The following is a 26,977-nucleotide window of genomic DNA, read 5'->3' as shown; positions in this document are numbered from 1 at the left end:
CACAAAATAAAGTTTTGATATATTTGAGACTTACAATTTGATGTGGTATTTTTTAAACAATTGTATAGGGGGATCTACATTACTTGTTCTGTTTGCATTCTATGAACCTTTGTGTAAGTCCATCTTAAACTCTGTCACTGCAGATGCATCTAGTTCAAATGTTACCAAGGGGGGAGTTTTAACCCTCAAGAATGGGTGGGAAGTAAAAATAATAGAAGTTTGACATGCGACCCACTTCTGGGTTTAACAGGTGACCAAGCCGTTCTCAGGAGGCGGGTCGGTCAGTGAAATCTTTTAAGGAGGCAGCTTGCCTCCATTTTACCTACATTTTTATTTTTAACCCATGGACATCGGGTTTTCCAGGCTGTGGGATTAACGGCAGGTAAAAGGAGGCAAGAAGGGCCGGATCCATGAGGTTAGTGCATTTACATCACTGTTAGTGGGCCAGGAGATCCAGGAGTGCTTCCTCTAGCCCCCCCCAAAGCTAACGTCTTTACACACTCAGACTGCTCACCTCCCCCCCCCCCCCCCCCCTTCTGATAATGCTCCTGCGAAGCACTCTGGGTCGTTTTACTGCATTAAAGGCACTCTATAAATGCAAGTTGTTGATGTTGTTTATTCCACATATTGTTCACTGTGTGAAGAACTTCCTGACATTAATCCTAACATTACCTTTTACTTGCTTGAAACTGTGTCCCCTTGTTTTACTCCCAGTTTAATTTGAAGTAATATTTTAGGTTAAAACTTTTTCTATATTCGGAACAATCTTGTTTACCCCTGTAAGATCACCGCTCAGATACCTCCTTCAAACTGTCTCATAGTTTAACAGTGCACAGATGTGCAAGATTTTATTGCTGGCCGATGCGTTACCAAACAGTTTATGAAATGCAGAGTGCTTTCGACAAACATATGAACATACGAGAATGATAGACAGGAAAACACCATCGGGCTCATCAAGCCTGCCCCACACAGTTGTGATGCCTGAAGCATCAAGATCACCCTCCCCTCCCCCACCCACCAGTAGCCATGTAATCTCCTGGGAGAAGGCAAAAAACTCAGATAAAAACCCAAGAATAATTAGGGGAAAAAATCTGGGTAATTAGGCGATCAAAACTAGCCTGAGAGATCACAGTGACTATGCTTATATTACCTGGTATATCCCCTACCGTTCTACAAGGTGTGATCTCTGCCCCAATCAGTAATTGGTCCAGCTCTCTTTTGAAGATATGTAGAATCAGCACTCACCGCATGAGCTAGCAACTTGTTCCACAGGTCTACTATCCTCTGGGAAAAGAAGCAATGCCTAACATCTGACCTACTCCTAGACTTACATAATTTATACACGTCACCCCTGATCTTCTCCAGTCTATCAGTAGGAACACAATATAGCCTTTGAATTATTTTATATACCTCTTTCAAATCACCCCGAAGTCTATGCATCTCTAACATGAATAGACCCAGCTTTTTAAGCCTATCTGAGTAACTAAGGTTGTTGAAGCTGGGAATCACTCTTAGTGCCCTTCTCTGAACCTTTTCTTCACCCACCCATATGAGGGGACCAAAACTGAATGCAGTATTCTAAATGTGGTCTAACCAAGGTCTTGCACAAAGACAAAATGTTATGCTTTGTTTTATGTTGAACGGCCCTGTTACTACAACCTAACGGCCTATTTACTTTGGGCTGTGGCTTCTCAGCATTGATGATGAACCTTTAGAGAATTATGAACTATACCCCCAAGATCCTTGTCTCTCTCAATCACTTTTACTTCTGTTCCATGTAAAGTGCAAGTGTACTTGGTGTTGGTCCTGCCCACATGCATCACACAACGTAGGTTAAACACCATTTGCCAGAGTTTGGCCCATTCTCCCAGTGCATCTAAATCTGCTTACAGAAATTTGTTCTCCTTCCTTGCAGCTTAATTTGCAACTGAATGCATGGAAAATTTTACATCACCACCTGTGTATTGAAATGATGTACTTTGCATAATGTACAGTATGATTGTGTTCAGCATATCATAGAATCATAGAAGTTTACAACATGGAAACAGGCCCTTCGGCCCAACATGTCCATGTCGCCCAGTTTATACCACTAAGCTAGTCCCAATTGCCTGCACTTGGCCCATATCCCTCTATACCCATCTTACCCTTGTAACTGTCCAGATGCTTTTTATCAGTCCTCAAATGAGAATCATGTGGAGTAGACATGCTTAGCAGTGGCTGTGCTGTCAGTCAATTTCAATTTGAAATTGTTTGAACACAGAATCTGTACCTGGGCCCAGCGCTTTAATCGTTGCCTCTGTTTTGTTTTCCTTTCTTGGGCATCCTGCCAACGTCCTAGGATTCCAATTGAGCTGTCAGTTGTGGCTTAGTGGTAGCACTCTCCCCTCTGAGTCAGAAAGTTGTGGGTTAAAGCCTCACTCCAGGGACTTGAGCACAAAATCTAGACTAACGTTCCAGTGCAGTACTGAGGGAGTGCTGCACTGTCTGAGGTGGCGTCTTTCGGATTAGACAAACCGAGGCTCCATCTGCCCTCTCAGGTGGACGTAAAAGATTCCGGTGAAAGAGAGCAGGGGAGTTCTCCCCGGTGTACAGGCCAACATTTATCCCTCAACCAATATCACTTAAAGAAAAAAACATTGGGCGCTAAATTGGGCCGTGTAGCGCCCGTTGTTTCGGTGCTACGCGGCCTCCCGAAGTGCCAAGATAGCGTCTTGGCTGCGCACACATTTCCAGCGTGATGTGCGCCGGATGCCATCTTGGTATAGGAGTTAACAGGTGCAGATAACGAATGCCGGAAGCATGTGAAGTAAGGAGAAAATGAATACAATTAGTGATAGACACCATTTTGGGACTTAACGCTCAACTCCATGCACAACTTAACCCTGACCATCTGAACATGCCTTAGAGTTCCTGGAGGACCCCCACCATCGCCATTTAAAGAGACCATGCAGGATTTACAGGTTAGTGGCTGGATTATTGCTTCTGGCTGCTGAGACATTTGTAACTATTTGTGGTGGTCTAGATTTGAATACTAGGACTAGGGCACATAGCCTAACATTTAGAGCCAGGATGTGCAGGAGCAAAGTGAGGAAATGCTTCTACACGCTAAGGGTGGGAGAAGTTTGGAACGCTCTTCTGCAAACGGCAGTTGATGCCAGCTCAATTGTGAATTCTAAATCTGAGATTGATAGATTTCTGTGAACCAAGGGTATTAAGGAATATGGGGTTAAGGTGGGTATATGGAGTTAGGTCACAGGTCCACCATGATCTCATTGAATGGCAGAACAGGCTCAAGGGGCTAAATGCCACTGCCACTAGCTGCTTCCTGAGATGCGCCACCTTCTCCTGCAAGAAAGCAGGACTTGTGTCTGGGTGATGTGCCTATCATGGTTGAATAGCTGCCAGTGTGTGTGCTGTGTGAGTTTGGGTGGGCGGCTTGCAACAGTGGTTACGTGTAAGACCCAGATGTGAGTCACTCCATAACAGTGGTTACGTGTAAGAGTGAGAGGAAGTACTGATGGAAAGAGTTTGTTGGTATGTGGGTGATGGGGGGTTTAGTGCGTGGAGCAGTGGATACGGCTAGTGGTGCAGTTGGTAGGAGATGCCATTTGACAGTTGATCTCACTCACTTGACCAATCGGCAGATTGGTGAGGTCTGGCATGCAGATTGGAGGATGTGGGATTTAGTAGTGCGCAACCTTTATTCAATGTTTTAACATAACTCATCAGTTTGTAAACATAGGTTTGGGAGCTGCATCTGTGTTTTGTGTGTGCGATGTCTGATCTCCATTCAGACTCCGTGCAGACAGCAGACTGTTATTTTCAGCAAATAACAGGTACCAGCTACCTTTTTTAAGAGATTTTTAAGAGACAGCCTGCCTTTAAGATTTTGGAGCTCCCCCTGCTGGTGAAAGGTGCAAATTGCATGGAATCTTCATTCAACACTGATTTCCAACGCAGATTGCAGGTAAGTCCTCAGGCCTGACCAAAGTCTCATCCAGCTCGCGTAGGGTAATAGCGGATAGCGCTACCCCCGCCCAATAACAGGCTCTATCCACTTTTTCTCCCATTATCTGGTCATTATCTCATTGCTGTTTGTGGGACCTTACTATGTGCAAATTATCTGCCGGGTTTCCTACATTACAACAGTGACTACATTTCAAAAAGTACTTCATTGGCTGTAATGCACTTTGGAACATTGTGAGGTCATGAAAGGCGCGATATAAATGCAATTCTTTCTTGCTTCTTGCTTTCTTACTTGCTTTCTTTCTTGCTTGCTTTGAGATTTACTGTTAGTACTGAATTCTTTTAGTGGTTAGCCTTCCACAAATGTGCAGTGCCACAGAGTGCCAGGACGTGGTAGCTCTCAGCCCGCAGAGTTCCTGATTTCCAGCGGGATATCGAGGGCAAGTGGGAGGGTGTAGAACCCAGATGTGAGTCACTCCATACCACTGTTGAGCATCTCCTAGTGGGGCCCCCAATCCTTGTCTGCAGGTTGTCTGTTGCCCTCTCAGCTAGGGAATGAGTGATAGAGTTTTGAGGGGAATTAGGGACAAATTAACATTCATATTTTTCACATGAAAATTAATTTAAAAAAAATTCTCTTTGGAACAATTCATGAACACAGGTAGAAAGTGATAGAGATTCCTTCTGCTACTAACATCAGAGAATTCTGGAATAAATTTGGCAGTTCTGGTGAGGAAAACTTGGCTGTTCCAAGTCCAAGGAGGAAGAAGTCAGAGAGATTTTTTCCTACAGATTTATTGGTATCACTATCATTAGCTAGAGGGGTGCCAGAAAATCAGGTTCTCTTGGTGACGCCCAGTTTGAAAAATTTGAGCACCACTTCAATAATTGGATTTTGCACTCTGTTTCATTTGTTGAAAATGGGCTTTTTATTTTCTTGGCATATGTTTCACTTTGCACAAAAAGCGATTTCAAAAAAAAATTTAAAACATTTTGATTACAAGTTTAAATCTAGGATCACCATCTTGAAATTCTCTCATAGAATCCAAAGAATGTTCACAGCATGGAGGGTGTGGAGAAGCTCTTTAGAATTGGTTTGATTGCAGCCGCAATGATTGAGAGTGGACTCCATATCAGCTGTTATGTCAAATGCCAATAAAGAATTTAAAAATCGGAAGTACTTGCTTCTCTCTTTTTCCTCCTCCCACCACCTGCAAATAGAGATGTCAAATGTCAAGGGATGAACATTTAAACATTTAAAAAAGCTAGGAGTAAGAAAATGGAACTTTTTCACCAAAAGGGTAAAAAAAGTTATCAGACACACTGAATAGAAAACAGACATTGTTTGGCTTTGAAAGACAATTTGATGCATTTTTTGAGCGAGAAGGGACAGAGGGATATGGAAAGAAGGTAGGTAGGTGCCACTGATCTATGAGCAAGGTATGGGCTTGTTGGGCCCAATGATCTTTTTTTCTATTCCTAAATATTAATCTTTTGTTCTTCCTTGAAGGTAGTGACCCATGCTGGGGTCCATTTCCTAGGTGCCAGTAGCCCTATGGGACCTCACTCATTTAGCTATTCTTCCTATGCATGCTTGGACAATAAGTGTTGGTGAACTATGGCTGGGCAGGGCCGGTACAGCCTAGCCTGTCCTTGTTCCCGTACAATGCCCACATGTGCCTTTGCAAAGATTAGGAGTGTGAGCCCCTCCCAAAATCCGTAATGAGGCTAATTGCTTCACACTGGCTGAGATAAACAAACTCAGTGTTGACTAATGATAGAACCTGGGTCCTTAATGGTCTGGATGGCTCAATGCTTTTACCTGGTGAAAAAGAAATGAATATTTTTCTCTTTCAAGATTTGGATATAGGGATATTGATGGGACAGTATAGGGGCAAATCTGTGCCTTGATCAAACAGACCATACTGATTCTGTCACTGGGCGAAAAAAGGAAAACCTTCCATTTAGGATTGTCACTATATTTCTTTGATTGGTTTTGAACTTCGCAAACCAAACGTGGTGTAGGTTATGAGTGAGGCGCAGGGTGGAACCATGGCTGAGAAAAATCGTTTGACGTCAGTAACACACCATCTTAATTGATATTGAACAGGAGGTTCCTATGCTGTTTAACAAAATATTTGATAAAACATTTTCAAACCAAAGTACTGGAACAAATTGGAATAAAGTACATTGTGTATTTATTTACAATAATTTTTTTTGTGTGTTTTAAATGTATGCTTGCTGTCTGTTCTTGCCGCACCTAGAATCTCCTTGATCTGGCAGATGTCTCTGTAGAACCCTGAGCAGGAAAGTGCAGATTTTGTAGGCCAATTTCAGCCTTTGCTAGTTGGTGCCAATTGTAATCAACAAAGATTTGCGAGTAGGACCAAAATTGCAAATCTCTTGACCGAATTGCTTGTATTGGTAGTAGTAATTTTTAAAAACTGGAATTTTTGGAGTTTGGTTCACATGTTAGAAATTTACAAGTCATCTTATTTTCAAAAATTGTGCTGTCTGATTGAAAACCAGTGACCATGCTTTCATTTCCCAGCCACATTGGTGAGCACAAGACATAATTATTTTTAATTTGTGTTTGTGCATTTATTCGCCCTTTTAAGACCTGAAATAGGCCGAAATTTTGGGACCATCTGCAAAAATACAAAACTATTTGAGTCTTTGAGATTCTAGCTGTCCAGTTGTGTTTGTTGAAAATCCTTGTAAGATCCTTGTTCTTGTGCTTTGTAAAACAGAGTTTGAGGAACTTCATTTTGCTGGAAAAACAGAAACATAATTTACTTTTTACAGCTTATTGTTTTGAAGCTGTATATTTCTGCAGTGTGTTCTATTATGCAAAGACTGCATTTCTTTAATTATTGTGTCTTTTCTTTTCTAGGAAAAGAGGCATAGATGTTGTACAGGTGAGTCATAATATCTTCATTCTAGTTGCTGATACTTGTTTGATCTGTTGATTCACGTTCAGCAACATTCTAAAAGTAGAAGTTGTGGGTTTGTTTGATGGAATTGATGCATCAAGGGCATCCCATATAGACTGTGTGCCTTGACCTTTTTGTGATTCTATTTCACAAAGGGGATTGTGAATTACTTTTAAGGGGGGGGGTCTGTTTAATGTTGGCTTTGATGAAAATGCCATGGGAGAAAGGACATCAGTCTTCTTTTGAGCTGCTAAATGGTTGATTTCTCATGTACTAAGTAGAGGAATCTCTCCAGTTTGGAGTTTGAAATAACAAACATGATCTTACTGAACAGCCCGTATGGCCCACTCAAGAAACTGCTTTTGTCTCCCCAAAGCATTGTAAATGATATTAAATCAGATGTAAGAAATTGCTAATCTAAGAGTCGGTGTTAATAATAGCAGAATGAATGAAGGGATTGTGGAGTGGTGACTCAGTCATTTTGTGCGACTAAAGCCCTCTCTGTATTACTTGGGAGTATCCTCCTTATTTTCCTGCTTTCATTGACTGGATAATTTATTTTGTGCTTGTTGCTGTTCATATGAATGGCAGAAAATTCCATTGAATCCATAGGAGGTTGTCTTGCTAGTTTAGGCTTGATTCAAAGAGTTGAGATGGAAGAATTTCATTTAAATTGTGTCCTTTCTGCTTGGAATGTCAAGCTGCCATTGCTATGTTAGAACTGAACTTCAGTTTTATTAAAGCAAAATTTTTTCGTAAGTAGGCATTCAGTATAAAACCAATACTATCGATAGTTACAAGTAAATGGCTCCCACATACATGCTGACCTTTGTTGTTTTGAAGACCCTATCCGCGTGCCAACTTTTGCTGACAAAAAAATCCATGCAAAGCAGGCCCCTCTCCCTTGATGCCAGTCCTATGAGAGTTCTGCTGCTAACGGAAATTATTCCAGCCACTGCATTATGTAGGTGGGAGTTCCCATGAGAACAGGTGGTCCCACCCATGGTATGCAATGACTGGAACCCTTCCATTAGCAACAGGACTTTAGGAGGAGCAGCAGTTAGAGGGAAAGGGAGAAACACGTGACAATGAACAGGAGAAGGGAAGTGGGAAATGGATGGCAATGAAGTGAAAGTGGAAACAAAGGAAAGAAAGAGAAGTGAATAGAATCTCAAAGCAGTACTTTGGGGGAAGAGGGTAAAGATGCTTTGGGATGTGGGAGGAAGGAAAGTGCCAGTATTAACGAGAAGGGAGAGTTGGAGCATTAGCTGAGGGGAATGAAACACCAGTTGCAGTGGTGGGAGGAAGAGGGTAAGAGTGCCAGCTTGAATTGGGGGGGGGGGAGGGGGGAAAAGATGAATGCCAGCTTGAACGGGGAATGTGGAAATAAGAGTACCGACTTGAACTGGATTGGAGAGTAGAAGAGTGCTATCTTGAATTGAGGGTGGAAGAGGGAGAGGACCATTCTTGAGTTTCAGCTTTTAGTGGGGCTGTGTCAGCTTTTACTAGTTTTCTAGGTTGCCATGTATGCACCATAATTCAACAGTGTCCGTTATATCGCGACAACCACGATATTTATACTATTTAGGGAGGAAATAATTTGGTTCCTTCCCTTCCATCGCTTGGCGTGCTATTTTGAGTACACCATTGTGAAGGTAGCATCTCACATGTCTTCATCCTCTAGATGTGCTCTTGTCATAGAACCTGTTGGGGAATGTGGTACTTCCACTCTGAATTGGGGTAATGTGTTAGATTTGTGAAATGGGACATCCTCTGCATGGGCTGATCCACTGGGATTTGATTTCTCCTAATGTGTTCCTATGGATCTGACTGGAATGTCATTAAACTGGAGAGATTGAGACAAGCAAATAATCAGCTGTGAGACTTGACTCTGTTTGCATGCAGATAGAAAGAAAAAGGAAGGCTTGCAGTTATATTGTCGTATCACTCAAAACGTTTCAAAGCCCTTCACATACATTGAACTACTTTGAAGTAGAGTAACTGAAATGAAGGGAAACGCAGCAGCCAATTTGTTCTCAGCAAGACCTTGCAAACAACAGTGAGATAAATGACTAGTTCCTTCGTTTTTTGGTGATGTTGGTAAAGGGAGGGATGTTGGCCTGGAAACTGCAAGAACATATCCATTTTCAAATATGTCCATGGAGGCCTGAACTACAGGAACAGGCATCCAAAGGAACAACAGTTGAGCTGCTGATTCACTAGTCTCTAACATTTCACAAATGGAACGACCTGACTTTTTCATTAACGTAAGAGAATTAGTTCCTTTTGTAATAGAAAGCAAACCTCGGGTATGGATTGCTCCCTTTTCCTCATGTTTGTCTCTCTTACCGAGGGAGATGCTGCATTGCAGTCTTTCAGATAAGATATTAAACCTCGGTCCCACCCATTATTCAGCTGGGCGTGGCACCATTTGAAGATGAACACAGAGTTCTCCTGGTGTTCTGCCAATATTCCTCTCAACCAATGCAATGAAAACCAATTAACTGGTAATATATTTCATTTGTTGTTTGTGGCTTTTTGCTGTGTTTATATTGGCTGCCATGTTTGCCTACATAACAATAGTGACTACACTTCAAAAGTAATTCATTGGTTCTGAAGCACATTGGAACATCCTGAAAATGTGAAACATGATAGATAAATGCAAGCTTGACCCTTCCTATTTAAGTGAACTAGGATAAGTTTGAGTCTCTCCAATCCATTTTCAATTCTTTTGTTTGAAATTCTGCTGGGTTACTTGTCAGCCAACGAAAATTGGAAACAATTGATTTGAGGAGATGGGTTGTAATTTTGACCTGAAACATACACACGTGCAGCTTTTTCTTATCATATTCCCAATGCTTTTTCTTAAATATATCCACTTTTTACGATTTCCCCCCACCCATTCCCCCCATTCTTTCCCTCACCTACAATCTTTGTGTGGTTGAGAAGGGGAAAAATAACATTCATGAAATGTCTTCAACTGCGGTAAAATTGGGAGCATAGAACCAAGGGCCATAGTGTTTTTCTATTCAGTTGTTGCATAAAATTTCTCAACATTGGCCATTAACCGTAGTGTCAGATGTGTTTGTTTGTCTATCATGCCGTTTTTCTCCTCTCCTGGAGGCTTGGGCACTCTGTTGGGATATAACTCTGCTGATCTCTCACCCTATCCACTGAAGCCAATTGTAGCAATTCTACTGTTTAGCTGATAACAGATAACTCAGTCCAGACCAAGCACTAAACTTGAGACCTCCCTCAACTATGTGGCTCAGTCACTCACCTGGATGTGTTTTTCCTGAATTGGCCACAGATTTTTTGCCTTTCTTTTATGCCTCTCCCAGGAGATGGAAGGGGGGGGAAGTGAGTGCTGTGAAAGGTTGCATCTTTGACAGGATGGAGTGAGCTTTATAGGCCGGTGGTCTTTTTTTATTCTTCTTATTTTGTGTGTTTGTGTAAACTCACTGAGCTACTGAAGGGGCTTCTGTCAGATTTATTTTTAAACTGAAGATTTGGTTTCCAGAGGTTTGAAGATTTGGAAGAAAATCATTTGTAATAATTGAATCAATTGAGGAATCATTTACTGTAAAGTGGCTTCAATCGAAATTTAAATATAGATTTTCCCCTTCATTCCTCTTCATTGTTTTTCTTTTTTACTTTTTAATTAATGAATTTGTAATAGATTTCTGTCATACAAAATGATCATGAGATAAATGCAAAGCACTTCATTAATCAATTAAATAATAGAACACAGACCATCTAACAATTGATAAAATCTGCTTGAGAATGCATTCTCAGATGCAGTTGTTTTAATTGTACAACATGATGTAATTACAGGTAAATTACAACAGAAAACTGAATAAAACAGCAGCAATAACAAAGTGCATTTATATAGCGCCTTTAACGTAGTAAAACATCCCAAGGCATTTCACATGCTGAGGAGCGATTATCAAACAAAATTTGACACCGAGCCACATAAGGAGATATTAGGACAGGCTTGGTCAAAGAGGTAGGTTTTAAGGAGCATCTTAAAGAAGGAGAGAGAGATAGAGAGGAGGAGAGGTTTAGGGAGGGAATTCCAGAGTTTAGCCCCATGGCAGCTGAAGGCGTGACCACCAATGGTGGAGCGATTAAAAAAGGGAATACTCAAAGGCAAGAAATGGAGGAGTGCAGAGATCTCAGGGTTGTAGGAGATTACAGAAATAGGGAGGGGCGAGGCCATGGAGGGAAATGAAAACAAAGATGAGAATTTTAAAATCGAGGCATTCCCGGAACGGTCTGCAAGCACAGCGGTGATGGGTGAATGGGACATGGTGTGAGTTAAGATACGTGCAGCAGAGTTTTGGATGAGCTCAAGTTTATGGAGGGTGGAAGATGGGAGGCTGGCCAGGAGCATTGGAATAGCCAAGTCTAGAGGCAACAAAGGCATAAATGAGGGTTTCAGCAGTAGATAAGCTAATCTAAGTTGATTAAAGGAAGTCTTTAGGCTAAATAACTTTAAACTCTAGAAGAGCAAGAGTAGTTTCCTTGGTGTCCAGTCTTCCTTCCTCAACTAATACCCACCAAACTTTGGTCATTCATTTTGTTGGTGAGACCTTGCTGTGCACATTGGATGTTGCATTCACCTATATAACAACAGTGACTGAACTTCAGAAATGTGAAGGACTTTGGCACATGCTGAGATGTGATGAAGTCCTACATTAAACCCTAGTTCTTTCTTGCTGTTCTGTTGAGCACCAATCATGTGAAATGGCACAGTAATCACCGTTAATAGGCATTGATCTTAGTTGATCCATTGTTTTACCGCCACTGTCTTATATTTGTGCATCTTTTCTTGGCTATCTGTTTCTGGTTCTTAAACTGACTGTTTTGAGGGATGTAAGAGCAGTAACTCACCCTTTGGTTTTTTCCTTCCTTCTTTCTTTCCCCCCCCGCCCCTCCAATTGGGAAATACCTTGCTAGTTACCTATGGCAAGTCTCTGATCCAGACCTTTCTTGTGCAGCTCTCAGGACTGTGCTCAAGAGCAGTACAGGAAGAGGGTTGGAGACAGGTTCTCTGCTGCAGTCTGGTGGGAAATGGAGCAGGAAGGACCAAAACATGAGGAAAGAAAAATAATAAAACTGGGATGGTAATCTTTATGTTTTGAAAATGCATTGTGAAACTAAAAGGTATTAATCGTTTTGATTCCCTACTGATTCTCCACTGTATGAATGATGGTGCAGATGGTTAATGAGATCCTGCATGTAGAAAATGTTGTTATGGCAACTGTTTGTTAACTCGGGCATTGAGGCTCCATATTTGGTGACCACATTGGCTGCCTGGTTATGTTCGCGTACAGTGGTTCAGGTTAAGATGCCACTGCTCAATCTGCATTTTGTGAAGGAGAAGGTGGGGCAGACACATAAGTCAATGTTTAAACCACAGCAGCAGTCTTACACTCCATCTTCCTGGACACAGGGACAACTGTCTTTGCTTCACGACCTTTTGATGTTTATTCGGAATTACAGAGCGTAACTGCCAATGTCAACCAGCATTACAGTTGAGCTCCTTTGTAGATTATTGTCTCGCCAAGACGCTATACGATGCGCCAAGACCTGGAGAGTGTGCTATCAGGTTGGTTATCTTTTCCAACAAATGATTCTAGGGCTACTCCATGGAAACGCGAGCTTCACTTGAAGAACCAGGGGAAGCTGTCACAAAGGAAAGTGGTTCATTCAGTAACTGGTCTTGCTTGTAATTGCCTAAATGACAGTTCTTTGTGAACTCCATTCTCAGCCTGACAGAGCATGTTTTTGCTGTGTGCTGAGGTCAGTGGATGAATTTTTTGGGTGTAATTTAATACTGTATTTGGGTGACTGTGACAGTTTGATAGAAAGTTGGCTAACAGCACCCCTGCTTTGTTACTGTCATGGAGACATTCTGTAAGTAGAGTTATCCTGTCCTTTATCTTTTCTTTTTGAATGCTGGCAGACCTGCTGTGCATTTTCAATATTTCCTATTTTTATTTCAAATTCCTGCCTCTGCTCTCTTTTCTTTTCTCTCTCTTTCCTGTGTGTTCTCACCGTACTTGGTTACATTCACCCACTTTTGTTTTAATGACTTTTTATTGCCTCACTGGGATGATTTTTATGTCACCCATCTGTTTTCACCTCTTCCCAGGTTTTCACAAAGCCTTTCTACTGGCCATTCGACTCACTAACTCCTCTCTCTGATGGGAGTCAGTATTCCTGACTCAACTTCTCCCTGTTCCGTTCTCTTTCTCCCCCTTTTGTTTTCAGTCCTATTGAACTATGTGGAGTAGTTAAGGCGAATAGCATAGCTGTTTTTAAGGGGAAGCTAGAGAAGTTCATGCGGGAGACAGAAATAGAAGGACATACAGATAGGGTTAGATGAAGTAAGGTGGGAGGAGGCTCGTGTGGAGTATAAACACAGGCATAGACCAGTTGGATAGAATGGCCTGTTTCTGTGCTGTAAATTCTATGTAATTCTATGTATTAAGAGGCTTGCTCAGCTTCCAGTCCTGACAAAGGGTCTACACCTGTTTTTTTGTTGTCTCTCTTTTCACCAGCTGTACATTTCCAACATTTTCTATTTTTATTTCAGTTTTTTAATCAATATTTATCTTTTCCGTGTGCAAGATCCAGAACTTAGAAATGATGCATGGCAGGATACACCATTGACAGGGCTATCTGAAAACTTGAGAGTCACCCAGCAACGTTTGGAGATGGATGTAGTGTATTTGGAACCTTTCCAAGCTGACCATGCTGAGTTTATATTGGTTTAGGGTAAAGCCTGGAGGTAAATGTTTGTTTTAGAGTTTGTAGCTGTAAAAATGCTAACAATAACCAGCTCAGTATGTGAACTATAGCCCAGAACCTCTTGGGAGATTAAGTTAGAATGAGAAAACTAAAGGTCATTTCAATCTCTTTAACCCCATGAGGTTTCCCACAAAGTAAACTGTTTAGTTTATTCTGATCTGCACTCGGCATTGTCAGTACAGTGTTCTCTTTGTCTTTGAGGCTGAAAGACAATATTTTAATACTTTGAGTAGTCCAAAATGAACTTTATCTTAAATTCTGTGTTGAGTTCTGTGTAGTCCTTTTAAAACCCTTACAAGATAGTCCAAGTGATGCTGAGAAAGGACATCAACAGTTGGGTGGATGGAGAGGATCTTTATTTTGGAAGCATATATAAATTGGAGTCTTTATATTAATTTTAAAAAAAATTAAATCCCGATGTGGATGAAACAAGAGTTCTGCTACTCCCTCTTCGCTTTTTCTCCCTCACCCACGCTTTCCGGTCACATTACCTAATTTCGTCCACTCTGAGATCATGGGGCAATGTAGGCTGCTACTACATACCCTGCATACCCCCAGGGAGCTTTCATTAGTTCAACCCTGACTCCACACTGGCAGCCCAAGGTAGCACGGGCACATGGGCCATTAGAGGTTCTCTCGGGTCATCGACAACATGGAAGTCAAATCCCTCGTTGCCTTCCGACCTGAATTCCAGCTCAGCCAGACTGAGACATTCTGCTACCGACCAACCAATTACTTCCCATTTGCTTTGGCCAACTGGGCCAGAGTTAGCAGGGAAAGCCACAGCCCATAGAAACCACCTTCATTTCTCATTAAGACACGGCCAAGTTAATTTCTCATGGGAATGCAGCCTTTTATTTCCTTAGTTGCTCAGACAATATCAAATCTCTGATGAGCCCTGTCCGGTGATGTTTGGGAATCCATTTGTGTGGCAGCACTGTTTCTCACTGCAATAAAAAAAATGAAAGGAAAATGCAGATTACAATTTAGCCTTCAGACGTACCACACCTTTCCCACCTGCAAACTTAAGAATCTTTGGTGTCCTACTTGTATGGGTGTGAAGGCTGAGGCTGAATCAGGAGAAATCCTTCAAAATCTGCCCTTCTTCCCTCCCCAGTTCTGACTTTGTGGCACTGTACATTGACAACATCTGCCTTGTAGTCCGGGCACCATGTAAAAGGGACGTAAGCCAATGTACCTGAATGTGACTGTTCACAAAAACTAGGGATGCAGCAGAAAAGATCCAACAGATATCAGTCATTCTGCATACGTTTTTAAATGTATCACTGTAGGCCATAATGGAGAATGGGATAGATACAGAACAGATCTAGAAGCTCAACTGGGCATCCGTGAGGCACTGTGGGCCATCAGCAGCAGCAAAATTGTATTCCAGCACAATCTATAACCTCATGGCCCCGGCATATTCCTCACTCTACCATTACCAACAAGCCAGGGGATCAACCCTGGTTCAATGAGGAGTGTAGAAGAGCATGCCAGGAGCTGCACCGGGCATACCTAAAAATGAGGTGCCAACCCGGTGAAGCTACAACACAGGACTACATGCATGCTAAACAAGCGGAAGCAACATGCTATAGACAGAGCAAAGCGATTCCACAACCAATGGACCAAAGCTCTGCAGTCCTGCCACATCCAGCCGTGAATGGTGGTGGACAATTAAACAACTAACTGGAGGAGGGGGCTCGTAAACATCCCCATCCTCAATGATGGCGGAGTCCAGCACGTGAGTGCAAAAGACAAGGCTGAAGCGTTTGCAACCATCTTCAGCCAGAAGTGCCGAGTGGATGATCCATCTCGGCCTCCTCCCGATATCCCCACCATCACAGAAGCCAATCTTCAGCCAATTCGATCCACTCCACGTGATATCAAGAAACGGCTGAGTGCACTGGATACAGCAAAGGCTATGGGCCCCGACAACATCCCGGTTGTAGTGCTGAAGACTTGTGCTCCAGAACTAGCTGCGCCTCTAGCCAAGCTGTTCCAGTACAGCTACAACACTGACATCTACCCGACAATGTGGAAAATTGCCCAGGTATGTCCTGTCCACAAAAAGCAGGACAAATCCAATCCGGCCAATTACCACCCCATCAGTCTACTCTCAATCATCAGCAAAATGATGGAAGGTGTCTTCGACAGTGCTATCATGCGGCACTTACTCACCAATAACCTGTCACCGATGCTCAGTTTGGGTTCCGCCTGGATCACTCGGCTGCAGACCTCATTACAGCCTTGGTCCAAACATGGACAAAAGAGCGGAATTCCAGAGGTGAGGTGAGAGTGACTGCTCTTGACACCAAGGCCGCATTTGACCGAGTGTGACACCAAGGAGCCCTAGTAAAATTGAAGTCAGTGGGAATCGGGGAAAAACTCTCCAGTGGCTGGAGCCATAACTAGCACAAAGGAAGATGGTTGTTGGAGGCCAATCATCCCAGCCCCAGGATATTGCTGTAGGAGTTCCTCAGGGTAGTGTCCTAGGCCCAACCATCTTCAGCTGCTTCATCAATGACCTTCCCTCCGTCATAAGGTCAGAAATGGGGATGTTCGCTGATGATTGCACAGTGTTCAGTTCCATTCACAACCCCTCAGATAATGAAGCAGTCCGAGCCCGCATGCAGCAAGACCTGGACAACATCCAGGCTTGGGCTTATAAGTGGCAAGTAACATTCGCGCCAGACAAGTGCCAGGCAATGACCATCTCCAACAAGAGAGAGCCTAACCACCTTCTCTTACCATTCAACGGCATTACCATCGCCAAATCCCCCACCATCAACATCCTGGGGGTCACCATTGACCAGAAACTTAACTGGACCAGCCACATAAATACTGTGGCAATAAGAGCAGGTCAGAGGCTGGGTATTCTGCGGCGAGTGACTCACCTTCTGACTCCCCAAAGCCTTTCCACCATCTACAAGGCACAAGTCAGGAGTGTGATGGAATACTCTCCACTTGCTTGGATGAGTGCAGCTCCAACAACACTCAAGAAGCTCGACACCATCCAAGATAAAGCAGCCCGCTTGATTGGCACCCCAGCCACCACCCTAAACATTCACTCCCTTCACCACCGGCGCACAGTGGCTGCAGTGTGTACCATCCACAGGATGCACTGCAGCAACTCGCCAAGGCTTCTTTGACAGCACCTCCAAAACCTGCGACCTGTACCACCTAGAAGGACAAGGGCAGCAGACACGTGGGAACAACACCACCTGCACGATCCCCTCCAAGTCACACACCATCCTGACTTGGAAATATATCGCTGTTCCTTCATCATCGCTGGGTCAAAATCCTGGAACTCCCTACCTAACAGTACTGTGGGAGAACCTTCACTACACGGACTGTAGCAGTTCAAGAAGGTGGCTCACCACCACCTTCTCAAGGGCAATTAGGGATGGGCAATGAATGCTGGCCTTGCTAGCGACGCCCACATCCCATGAACGAATATAAAAAAACTGTTAAAGGAATGGGAGCTTTATCGTGTCTCAAACATCTCAAAGCTCTTTACACACAATAAATTGCTTTAAATGAACAACTATTAAGTAGCCAAATGGAAATAATAAAAAAAGTCTTGCATAACTAACAGGAGCTTTGATATGTTTACTACTTTGGTCAGTCTATGATTGCAGACTCAGTACAGTATCTGCATTAAGTGATTAGATCAGTCTGAAATTATATCTTGTAGGCGTAGGACTTTCATAAGATAGCCTGTTTTTATTTATTTATTTATTTTTGGTCGCTTTTTTCTGGTTTCCATGTCCGTCTGCATTCTGTGTCTTTGGGAGAGGACCGGGAACAAATCCCTGGTCCTGCTCCCTCCTTCCCTTCTCCCCTCCCCCCCCCCCCCCCCCCCCCCCTTCCTATTCACTGTCTCATTCCGTGAATTTCCTAGAATAGAAGAGAAACATTAAGCAGATTGGAGAAAAAATATTTTTAAAGAACAATTATGTTCGATGGTCTTTATCTCAGTGAATGGAGAAGAAAGATTTAGACGAAAAGAACATGGCTCAATACATAGCTATTTAAAAGGGTTGCATGTGTTCACGGATAGAGAGAGAAAGAGATCAGCAGATAGTTGGACGGACAGACTAGATGGGCCACTGGTGACTTCCTGCCTGAAATATGTCTTGGTTTTGAAATTCTGCTACAAATATTCTGCTAATAAAATAGACTTAATGGTGTGTTTTTTGTTTCAAAATGTAATTACCAGTAGAGTAGCAATCTCCTGCTCTGCCAGAGCCATTGGCCTGTATGTGGGTGGGTTGAGCATAGTGCAGCCTTGGGCTGCTGCCCACTCGACTCTGTTCCACGGGTAACATGCAGCAGAGTGACAGGATGGGCACCACATTGTGTTGGCATTCCAGCCACCAATGAGAGGGCAGCTTGATTCCAGTTTTTAAAACTTTTAATAGCTACTTCCTAATTCTGATTTTAAAAATTTGACCACTTAATCTGAAGCAAGATCATTAATATAAAGGTGGGATACTGTATTTAACTGGTTAGAACCACAGTTGCTTTATTTTTGAGCTTCCGTCTGCTCCAGCTCAAGATGCACTTTTTCCCCCTCTCTTTCTTTTCCCTCATACGTTCTCTCTGGGAGATGTGGTGGGGGGGGGGGGGGAGAAAGAGTTGGGTATTACCTCGGCAGCTGAGACTGATGTGATCAGGCAGGTGCCTCTGTGCAGTTTCTCACGACTATCTTTTTTTGCCATCTCCCTTGTTGCAGATAATTACTGTAAACAATTTTACAACACCAAGTTATAGTCCAGCAATTTTATTTTAAATTCACAAGCTTTCGGAGGCTTCCTCCTTCCTCAGGTGAATGTTGTGGATTCACCTGAGGAAGGAGGAAGCCTCCGAAAGCTTGTGAATTTAAAATAAAATTGCTGGACTATAACTTGGTGTTGTAAAATTGTTTACAATTGTCAACCCCAGTCCATCACTGGCATCTCCACATCGCAGATAATTACAGTGAGAGGTATAGTGGTAGTGAAGAGAGATCCTTTGCCAAATTTCATTGGCTTGCACTTATGACCTAGGTCTGAGCGAGCAGCTGTGGATTCTGGTGCAATTGGTTATATTTGCAATGATTCGCACACAGTTACCATAATTAAGGTTTGTACGTAGAGTCTCCAACATGTGCTGAGCTTCCTGGAGCAGCTACTGGAACAAATGCTTCAAAAGTTGACTTGTTAGATGAGTAGCACTTTTCATTGGTGATGAAGGGAGAAATGCATAATGATTCTCAGCCCACCAACGTTGAAAATTAGGTTGCCCCTAGTTGGTTGGCAGCTGGAATTTCCTAGCTCAGTTTCACTATATAATTTGCAACCGGCTTTGGAGTTTTGTTGAGATGCCCATTCAGAACTATGAAATAAACTGAGCTCGTCTAGTCTTAATGAATACTGGGTGCTGGTTCGATGTCCCAATTGTGCTTTGAATTTGTTTGTGGTTCAGTTTTGTAGTCAAGTTCCAGTTTTATTGGTTCCTCAGCTGTTTCTGCACATATTCAGAATGGCCAGAGGTGGAGTCTAAAGTGCATAGTGCATTGATACCTGCTAGGATTTGCTAATGGCTTTGGAGCTGATTGCTGGTTCACATTGCATAATTGTTTTGGAGTACATCTTTTAAAACTTTATATTGTATAGAATAAATGTTGGCATCTGAAAATGCTTCCTTTTTATGTATTTGCCTCTGTAATGGTGCATGTTTATTTGCAGTAAACAAGCAATGATAGCCGTAAGTATTATTATTTCAGGATAGCGGGAAGCATAGCTTGCCACTTCATTATCCTGGCATCGTGCCTCAGCTCCACTCTCACAAGAGCACCCTCTACAGGCTCATTGTGATTTTTCCTCCTCCTATGCTTTTGGCCTACTGGAATTTCTGAGAAAACTTGCCAAATTTGAGAGTGTCACTGTCTACTAAGTTTGGACTGTTATTTAAACATTGTTTATGAAGTGCAGACAAGCCCTAGCTTCATTCAGAAGATCTGAACCATCAACATAGCTAGGCAAAACGCAGCCACAGTTTAACTTAGCAAATTTACAACCATCCTACAGTTGCGTGTTGATGTAATGATCCTAGCGTGTGTGTGTGGTGTGTATTAAATTCTCACCAGTTTTCTCTCCTCCCCACTGTTTTCTAGAGTATGTTCCCACAGGTACCTCGCCCAAGTAACTGTTATAGATCAGCCTCGACAATGAACGGCAATAGACTTTCCAGCTGTAGTATGTAGAAACTGTTCTTATCCATTCAAGTGCAATCCAGCATTCCAGCAAGGATGACTGGACAGTGATTGAAGTGGGACCCTGGCTGTGTTTACTTGGGTTTTTTTTCCTCACTCCTCGGACCCAAGAGCAGAGGGGCCAATTCTAGTGCTCTTGTTGTCACCAGTTGAGATCAACTAATTCACCATAGACCCAGGGTCAAACAGGAGACCTTCCTGATCTGTGTGGTTCAGTTGCTCACCGAACCACTGGAGGCGGGGTGGGGTGGGGTCCTAATTCTATAATGGTTAAATAATTGTGTTTTTCCGTATTGCAGGTAGGGTCTTCCAGTGACTTGCTGGATAAATGCCTCACCAAGTATGGTACTGAACCAGAAAGGTCCTATGTTTGAGAACATAAGAACATAAGAAATAAGAGCAGGAGTAGGCCATACAGCCCCTGGAGCCTGCTCCGCCATTCAATCAGATCATGGCTGATCTTCAACCTCAACTCCACTTTCCCGCCCGATCCCCATATCCCTTGATTCCCCTAGAGTCCAAAAATCTATCCATCTCAGCCTTGAATATACTCAACGACCCAGCATTCACAGCCCTTTGGGGTAGAGAATTCCAAAGATTCACAACCCTCTGAGTGAAGAAATTCCTCCCCATCTCAGTCTTAAATAGCCGACCCCTTATCGGCGACTATGCCCTCTAGTTCTAGATTGACTTCTAGTTTGTGCTGAGTAAGCTGATCTCAGTTGGAGAATTCATCTGGTTGCTATAGTTGGCCTCTGTTTCTAGGCTGAATAGGGTTGGAGGAACAAAGTCAACCAAAATTCCCACTATCTTTAGCTATCCAGTGACCTCTGCTGGAAATTGCTCATGTGTAGATTTCTGGTGAGGACAGGATTGGGTTTTTAGCGAACAAATGGCAACATGTACCGTCTGTGGCCAAATGTGAAGAATGGCCACCTGAGTGAGATATTGAAGGCTGCCAGTCCATGTGGAACTGTACCCCGGTGTGAGTTACTGCCTTCAGGAGAGGGCTGCGAAAGTTTGGGCGTGGGGTGGGGAGATCGACTGAAATGCAATTTAATGGGGCAGGCTCAGCAATTTTGGTTTGGTGACTCCAACTCACAGCTGATGGTATTTTCTTAGTGATTGATGGACAAGGAAAACCAGTCTTGAGAGCATTCTGAAACCTCCTGAGCTTGTAAATTTGCTCATTACTGTCAGTTTATAAAGTTTGCAATGGGAAGAATATACCTAATATGGTATTAATCGCAAAAACTTTTTCCAAGCATAAATCTGGTTTTACTCACCCACTAATTTGATTGCCCCCTTTGTAAGAAGCTCAGTACCTATGCATGTCCGTGTCCCATGCTCGGCAACTGTCCATGATGATGTAAAGAAGACTGAACCACGTTGGTTGGAGAATCAACACATCTCACCTCCAGCTGAATTTTAAGTCATTCTTAGAGTTGGAAGAATGGCATATTCCTAATTCACTGCCCCATCCACCCCCTTATGAAGAGTTACATTTGTGAAAGTACGGTGGTGCTGTTGTGAAAATATTGCTGTGGAGATTAAAAATAAATTTGATATTTTGGCACTGGTTGCAGAATGCACTGTGCCAGCCTCCAGCTAGTGGTTTCTCACCACTTTCGTTGCTGCCGTTCTCCATCGGGCTCCAAGGGGAAGCCAAACTGGTGGCAGCTCTGAAGACCCTTGGAAAAATGGATGTCCCACTGTGACTGGAAGAAAGGAAGTCATCAGGTTTATGTTAACAAATGCAGCCAGTGGCAAGAGAGCTGCCTCGGCCAGAGTATTTAAATGTCAAAGTGCCTTAAGAGTTAAAGTGGGTACAATAAATAATTAACATGTTAATGGTTGATGTTTTAATTGAAGCCTGTCTTCCTCTAGCATGATGTCATTGGTTACCAAAATAATGCTGAGTGGGTTGGTCTTGAATGTGAGACAGCTTCAATTGTGCGTGATGACTACGCACCCACCCCCACACACGTACAAAGTGAGGGCTCTGCTGCATATTCTGCTAATTGTGTAACCTTTTTATATTGTACAAACTTTGATTCATGGAATGCTGTTTATTGTAGTTGGTGAAACATAGTCATTAAGTTCTAGTTAGCCATGGATGACCGAGTTTCGCTAGTCCGTGAAGGGCTTCTGAATGTAATGATCTATTATCCTGTTTGTATATTTATATATAAATATATATATATATTCCTTGCTGAAATTTTTGACTAGATTTATAAAGCCTAGTGTAGTTACTCTGGGAACAGACTAACTGGGATGTGGTGAGAGTCGTTGGTAATCATCAGGCAGAAGCTACAGTGGCTCTGAACTAGTAATTATACTATCAAAAACAGATAATCCTGTGTTGATTTAACACTTTGAAAAAAAAAACTGGCTGAATATCTCCTTTTAAAAAGTTCAGACTGTCCACTGTCTTCTCCAACAACAGCTTTTTTTGTATTAAAAATATGCTGACGATGCCCAGCTCTATCTCTCTGCCATCACTCTTGACTCTACAACCACCATTGTGTTGTTCAACATTGCCATTGTATGAAATTTCTCCGTCTTTAACATCACCAAGACCAAAGCCATCCTGTTTGACTCCTGCTAAAGGCTTTGCACTCTAGCCCCTGACTCTGTCATCCTCCAGGGCTTCTCTCTTGGGCTGAACCTGATATTGTGCAACCTCAGTTTTCTTTAAACCCTATATTCTAGCCATCTCCAAGACGGCCTATTTTCACCTTTGCAGCATCACGTGCCTGTGCCATTACCCCACCCCCACTGCCACTGAAACCCTCATTCACGCCCTTGTCAGCAGTAGTTTTGACTTTTCCAATGCTTTCCCTGCAAACCTCCCAAATGCCCTCCTACATGAACTGCAACATTCTGCTGTGTACTGCCTATCCCACACTAAGTCTTCTCCCCTACAACTTCTCTCTTCACCAACCTCCATTGGCTCCCAGTCTCCAGGGTTCATAATCACTCACAAATCCCTTTACAGTTTTGCCTTCCCTATCTCTGAAACCTTTCTCCAGCCTTATGCACAGGACGTGCTCTCTGCTCTTCTGACTCTGGCCTTTGGATACTCCTTCCACCATCAGTGGCAGAGTCTTTTGTTGTCTTGGCCCCTACACTCTGAAATACTCTCCTTGAATCCCTCTGCCTTGTAAAGCTCCTTTCAATCCCTACCCCTTTGATCATGCTTTCATTTACCTCCCCAAATTCTTCTCCTACCAGTGCCTGCTGTCCAATTCCACTTCTGTGAAAATGCCGTGGGACGTTTTACATTAAAAGTGCCCTGTGGTGTCAGCCTTGGCTCAGTGGTAGCACTCTTGCCTCTGATTCAGAAGGTTGTGGTGTCAAGGCCCACTTCAGAGACTTGACACATAATCTGGACTTGACACTTCACTGCAGTGCTGAGGGAGTGCCACACTGTCTGAGGTGCTGTCTTTCTAATGAGAAGTTAAATGAAGGCCTCATTTGCCCTGCCAGGTGGACGTATGAGATCCCATGGCACAGTTGGAAGGGGAGTAGTCCTAGTGCCTTGGGCAATATTTATCCCTCAACCAACATCAATAAAACATATCTGTTTAATTTTCCTACATTACAACTGTAACTACACTTCAAAAGTACTTAATCAGCTGTAAAGCGCTCTGGGGTGTTCGGAGGTCGTGGAAGGCGCTATATAAATGCCATTCTTGCTTTTCTTTCTCTTTGTCTCATTTCTATTTTTAGAACATTTTGCTGTGTGCAAATTGACTGCCACGTTTTCCTACATAACAACAGTAATTATACTTCAAAAGTACTTAATTAGCTGTGAAGTGCATTGGGATGTCCTGCGGTCGTGTAAGGTGCTATAAAAATGCATGTTTTTTTGTTCTTTCTGTATGAATGCTTGTTGTTAAGATTGGATTGAAGGTTATATAGTTAATTATAGATCAACTACTTTACGAAACAAAATGGTTCCTTTGCAGCTAAGACCGTGGAAATATATTCCATAGAAAGCAATTCCATAGCTAAACTATTTGCCTTTTACTAGTTGGAACCTGTTCCTCCTGTCATTATTTAGTTTGAAACAATATTCCAGATCTACCTTTTTTTGAATGCCATTTTCTATCTAAGATATCTCCTGTAAGGTCACCTCCTTTCAAGGCTAAAAACCCCACATTTCTGCAGTTTTCCCTCATAATTAGTCCTCTGGCAGTAGAAATCAAGTCTCCTGGTTCTTTCTTGCACTGCCTATGGGGCTTGAACTGGTGACCAGAACTGGACACAGTGCTCTTTGAATGTGGTTTGACTAGACCGTTGAACAGTTTAAGTGTGACTTCCCCTGACTTCTTTTCCATTTTAGAAATATAGTTCAGCATTCTCTTTTTGTTGTCTTCTACACTGTAGTGATCATACAATTGGAGAGGTAGGGGGGTGAGGGGGGGGTGAGGGGGAGGCGAGTCTACTAAAATTCCTAGATCTTCTTCAACTTTATCCGTAGCGATTTTGGCGTATTGGTGAAGTACTTATGTCTCATTTTTTCTTCCAATGCACAGTGCTTTTATATTTGTCTATATTAAATGTTATCTGCTCACTTATATATTTTGTCTAACTCATTTTGTAATTCCCGGGCTGCGTCTCCTAATTTGGTATCGTCTGCACATTCTGTAGTCTGTCTTGTGATGCCAGCAGGCGATAGTCTCTCTGCCAAGTGCCCTTTCTTATGTGCTAATATACGTCTGATTCTTAATGGTTTTCTGTATGGATTTCACAGGGTTGCAGTATCTGTACTGTTTGTTGGAAGTGGGGAAGCCAGCTCAGCAGCCTTGTGTTGAAGTGAGGTGTTTTGGTCACCATCTTCAATCAAAGCAAAAACTTTGTAGCAACTGAATAGAAATAAGCTCCACGTGTACAAAGATAAAATTGCAGACACAGTGGGTGTGCTCAGTGGTCAAATGTACAGTACGAAAAGGAAGCTGGTGACAGATGCAAACAAGTTGTCAGTTTTACCATAAACACACAGAGCCTTGTAGCATCCTCATTGGATGCTTGTAGTGGAAACTCCAAGGCTGGCTCTGATTAGGAGTGGTTGGCATTTTTCTCTTGCCTTTCTCTCTTGAAAGTGTTAATTCATGGAAGGATACCATTTCATGGGTACACTATAATATCTTCCCCAAGTTAGCTACATTTCATGTGTGATTCCAGACATTTTAAATCCCGTTGTGCTTGTTTCTTGAGTTTTTCTCATACTTCCTGTTATACCATCGACATTCTGGGGGTCACCATTGACCAGAAACTCAACCGGACCAACCACACAAATGCCGTGGCTAGGAGAACAGGTCAGGGGCTGGATATTCTGCGACCAGTGGCTCACCTCTTGACTCCCCAAAACCTCTCCACCAGAAATCAGGAGTGTGATAGAACACTCTCCGTTGCCTGGATGGATGCAACTGTAATAACACTGAAGAAGCTTGACACCATCCAGGACAAAGCGGTGCACGTGACCTGCACCCTTCCACTAGTCTAAACATCCACACCCTCCACCATTGGTATACCATGACTGCAAGTACTATCTACATGATGCACTGCAGTAACTCGCCAAGGCTTCTTTGGCACTAACAGCCAAACCCACGACCTCCACCACCTAGAAGGACAAGGGCAGCAGGTACATGGCAACCCCACCACCTGCACGTTCCCCTCCAAGTCACACACCACCCTGACTTGGACATTTTTTGCCGTTCCTTCATTGTCGCTGGGTTAAAATCCTTGAACTCCCTAACTAACAGCATCGTGGGTACACCTTTAGCACATGGACTGCAGCGGTTCAAGAAGAAGGCTCACCACCACTTTCTGAAGGGCAACTAGGGATGGGCAATAAATGCTGGCCTTGCCAGCGACACCCACATCCTGAGACTGAATAATAAAAAAAAGTTTCACTGCATTGGTAATTCACAAAGACTACAAACATTCTGATCTTCCTGCTGTTACTGTATCCTACAGCTTGACATTTGATCATTCATAAGCCCTTCCTATTTGATTTGTTTGTTTATTTAATTTTTTTCTGTTTTGATAAAGCATCGAAATTGTTTGTGTCTCCACAGTTTAGTTCTGTTACATGTTTAGCTGTGTATGTTATCTGTGATAGATGTTTGATGCATGAATACAGAATTTCTCAAGATTCCATAAGTAAATGTTTTTTTTTAGATGTACAGCTATTACTATGTTTCTGCAGAGACTCTGCTTCATTCAGAGTAGAAAGATAAACCTTTCTTTCAGTTTGCTGTAGTCATATTCCCAGCATGCAACATTCTCCTTTTTGCTGTTATGACTATTGCATTTTTCCTTCAAAGAACATTTAAACAAACATGACTGCTGTTGTTTTAATTTTAATATAGCAGTGGTCATGTTCCGGAATCACTGATTCCAGGATCCCTTGTGTGTGATCATACTAAGTACAAGATAGATCAAACTCTCAGATCAACTAAGTGCTTGCCGTTGTGATAGCAAACCACATCCTCTTGTACAAGATGTAACACTCAAAGTTAAAGAATTGTGCTGAACTAATATTTGATCTTCGGCACGAGGAGAGAACAATGCTTTTAAAGTTGTGATGATTGGTGATGTAAAACAGTGTCTTTTATCAGTGAAATATTGTTCTATAATCGGGTTCGGTTTCTTTTTGATTTTTTTTTATCAGGCCCGATAGATACATGACTGATACGGTAGTGGTTATGTTACAGAGCCTGGATTAATAATCCAGAGAATGTGTGGCAAATTCCCATCATGGCCGTTTTGAGAATTTGAATTCACTTTTTAAAAAAAAGCTGGTATCAGTAAAAGTGACCATGAAGCTATCGGATTGTCATAAAAACCCAACTGGTTCACTAATTTCTTCTGCGAAGGAAACCTGCCATCCTTATCAGGTCTGGCCCATATGTGTCGCCAGTTCCACACCAATGTGGTTTACTATTAACTGCTCTCTGAAATGGACTAGCAAACCACTCGGTTGTATCAAGCTACT

General features: G+C 42.6%; 1 protein-coding gene across 1 annotated transcript in view; it reads left to right on the top strand.

Annotated features, from left to right (window-relative positions):
• Positions 1–26,977, top strand: part of itpk1a (inositol-tetrakisphosphate 1-kinase a) — a 199,805-nt gene that overhangs the window by 16,012 nt on the left and 156,816 nt on the right. The window contains exon 3 of the mRNA XM_067991937.1: positions 6,860–6,884. Coding sequence (XP_067848038.1) covers positions 6,860–6,884 — 25 coding nt within the window. The remainder of the gene's footprint in view (positions 1–6,859; positions 6,885–26,977) is intronic.

This window comes from Heptranchias perlo, chromosome 10, assembly GCF_035084215.1.
Source record: "Heptranchias perlo isolate sHepPer1 chromosome 10, sHepPer1.hap1, whole genome shotgun sequence".
Taxonomy (NCBI): Eukaryota; Metazoa; Chordata; class Chondrichthyes; order Hexanchiformes; family Hexanchidae; genus Heptranchias; species Heptranchias perlo.
Note: the sequence above shows the minus strand (reverse complement) of the source record. Positions and strands in the feature narration are given on the sequence as shown.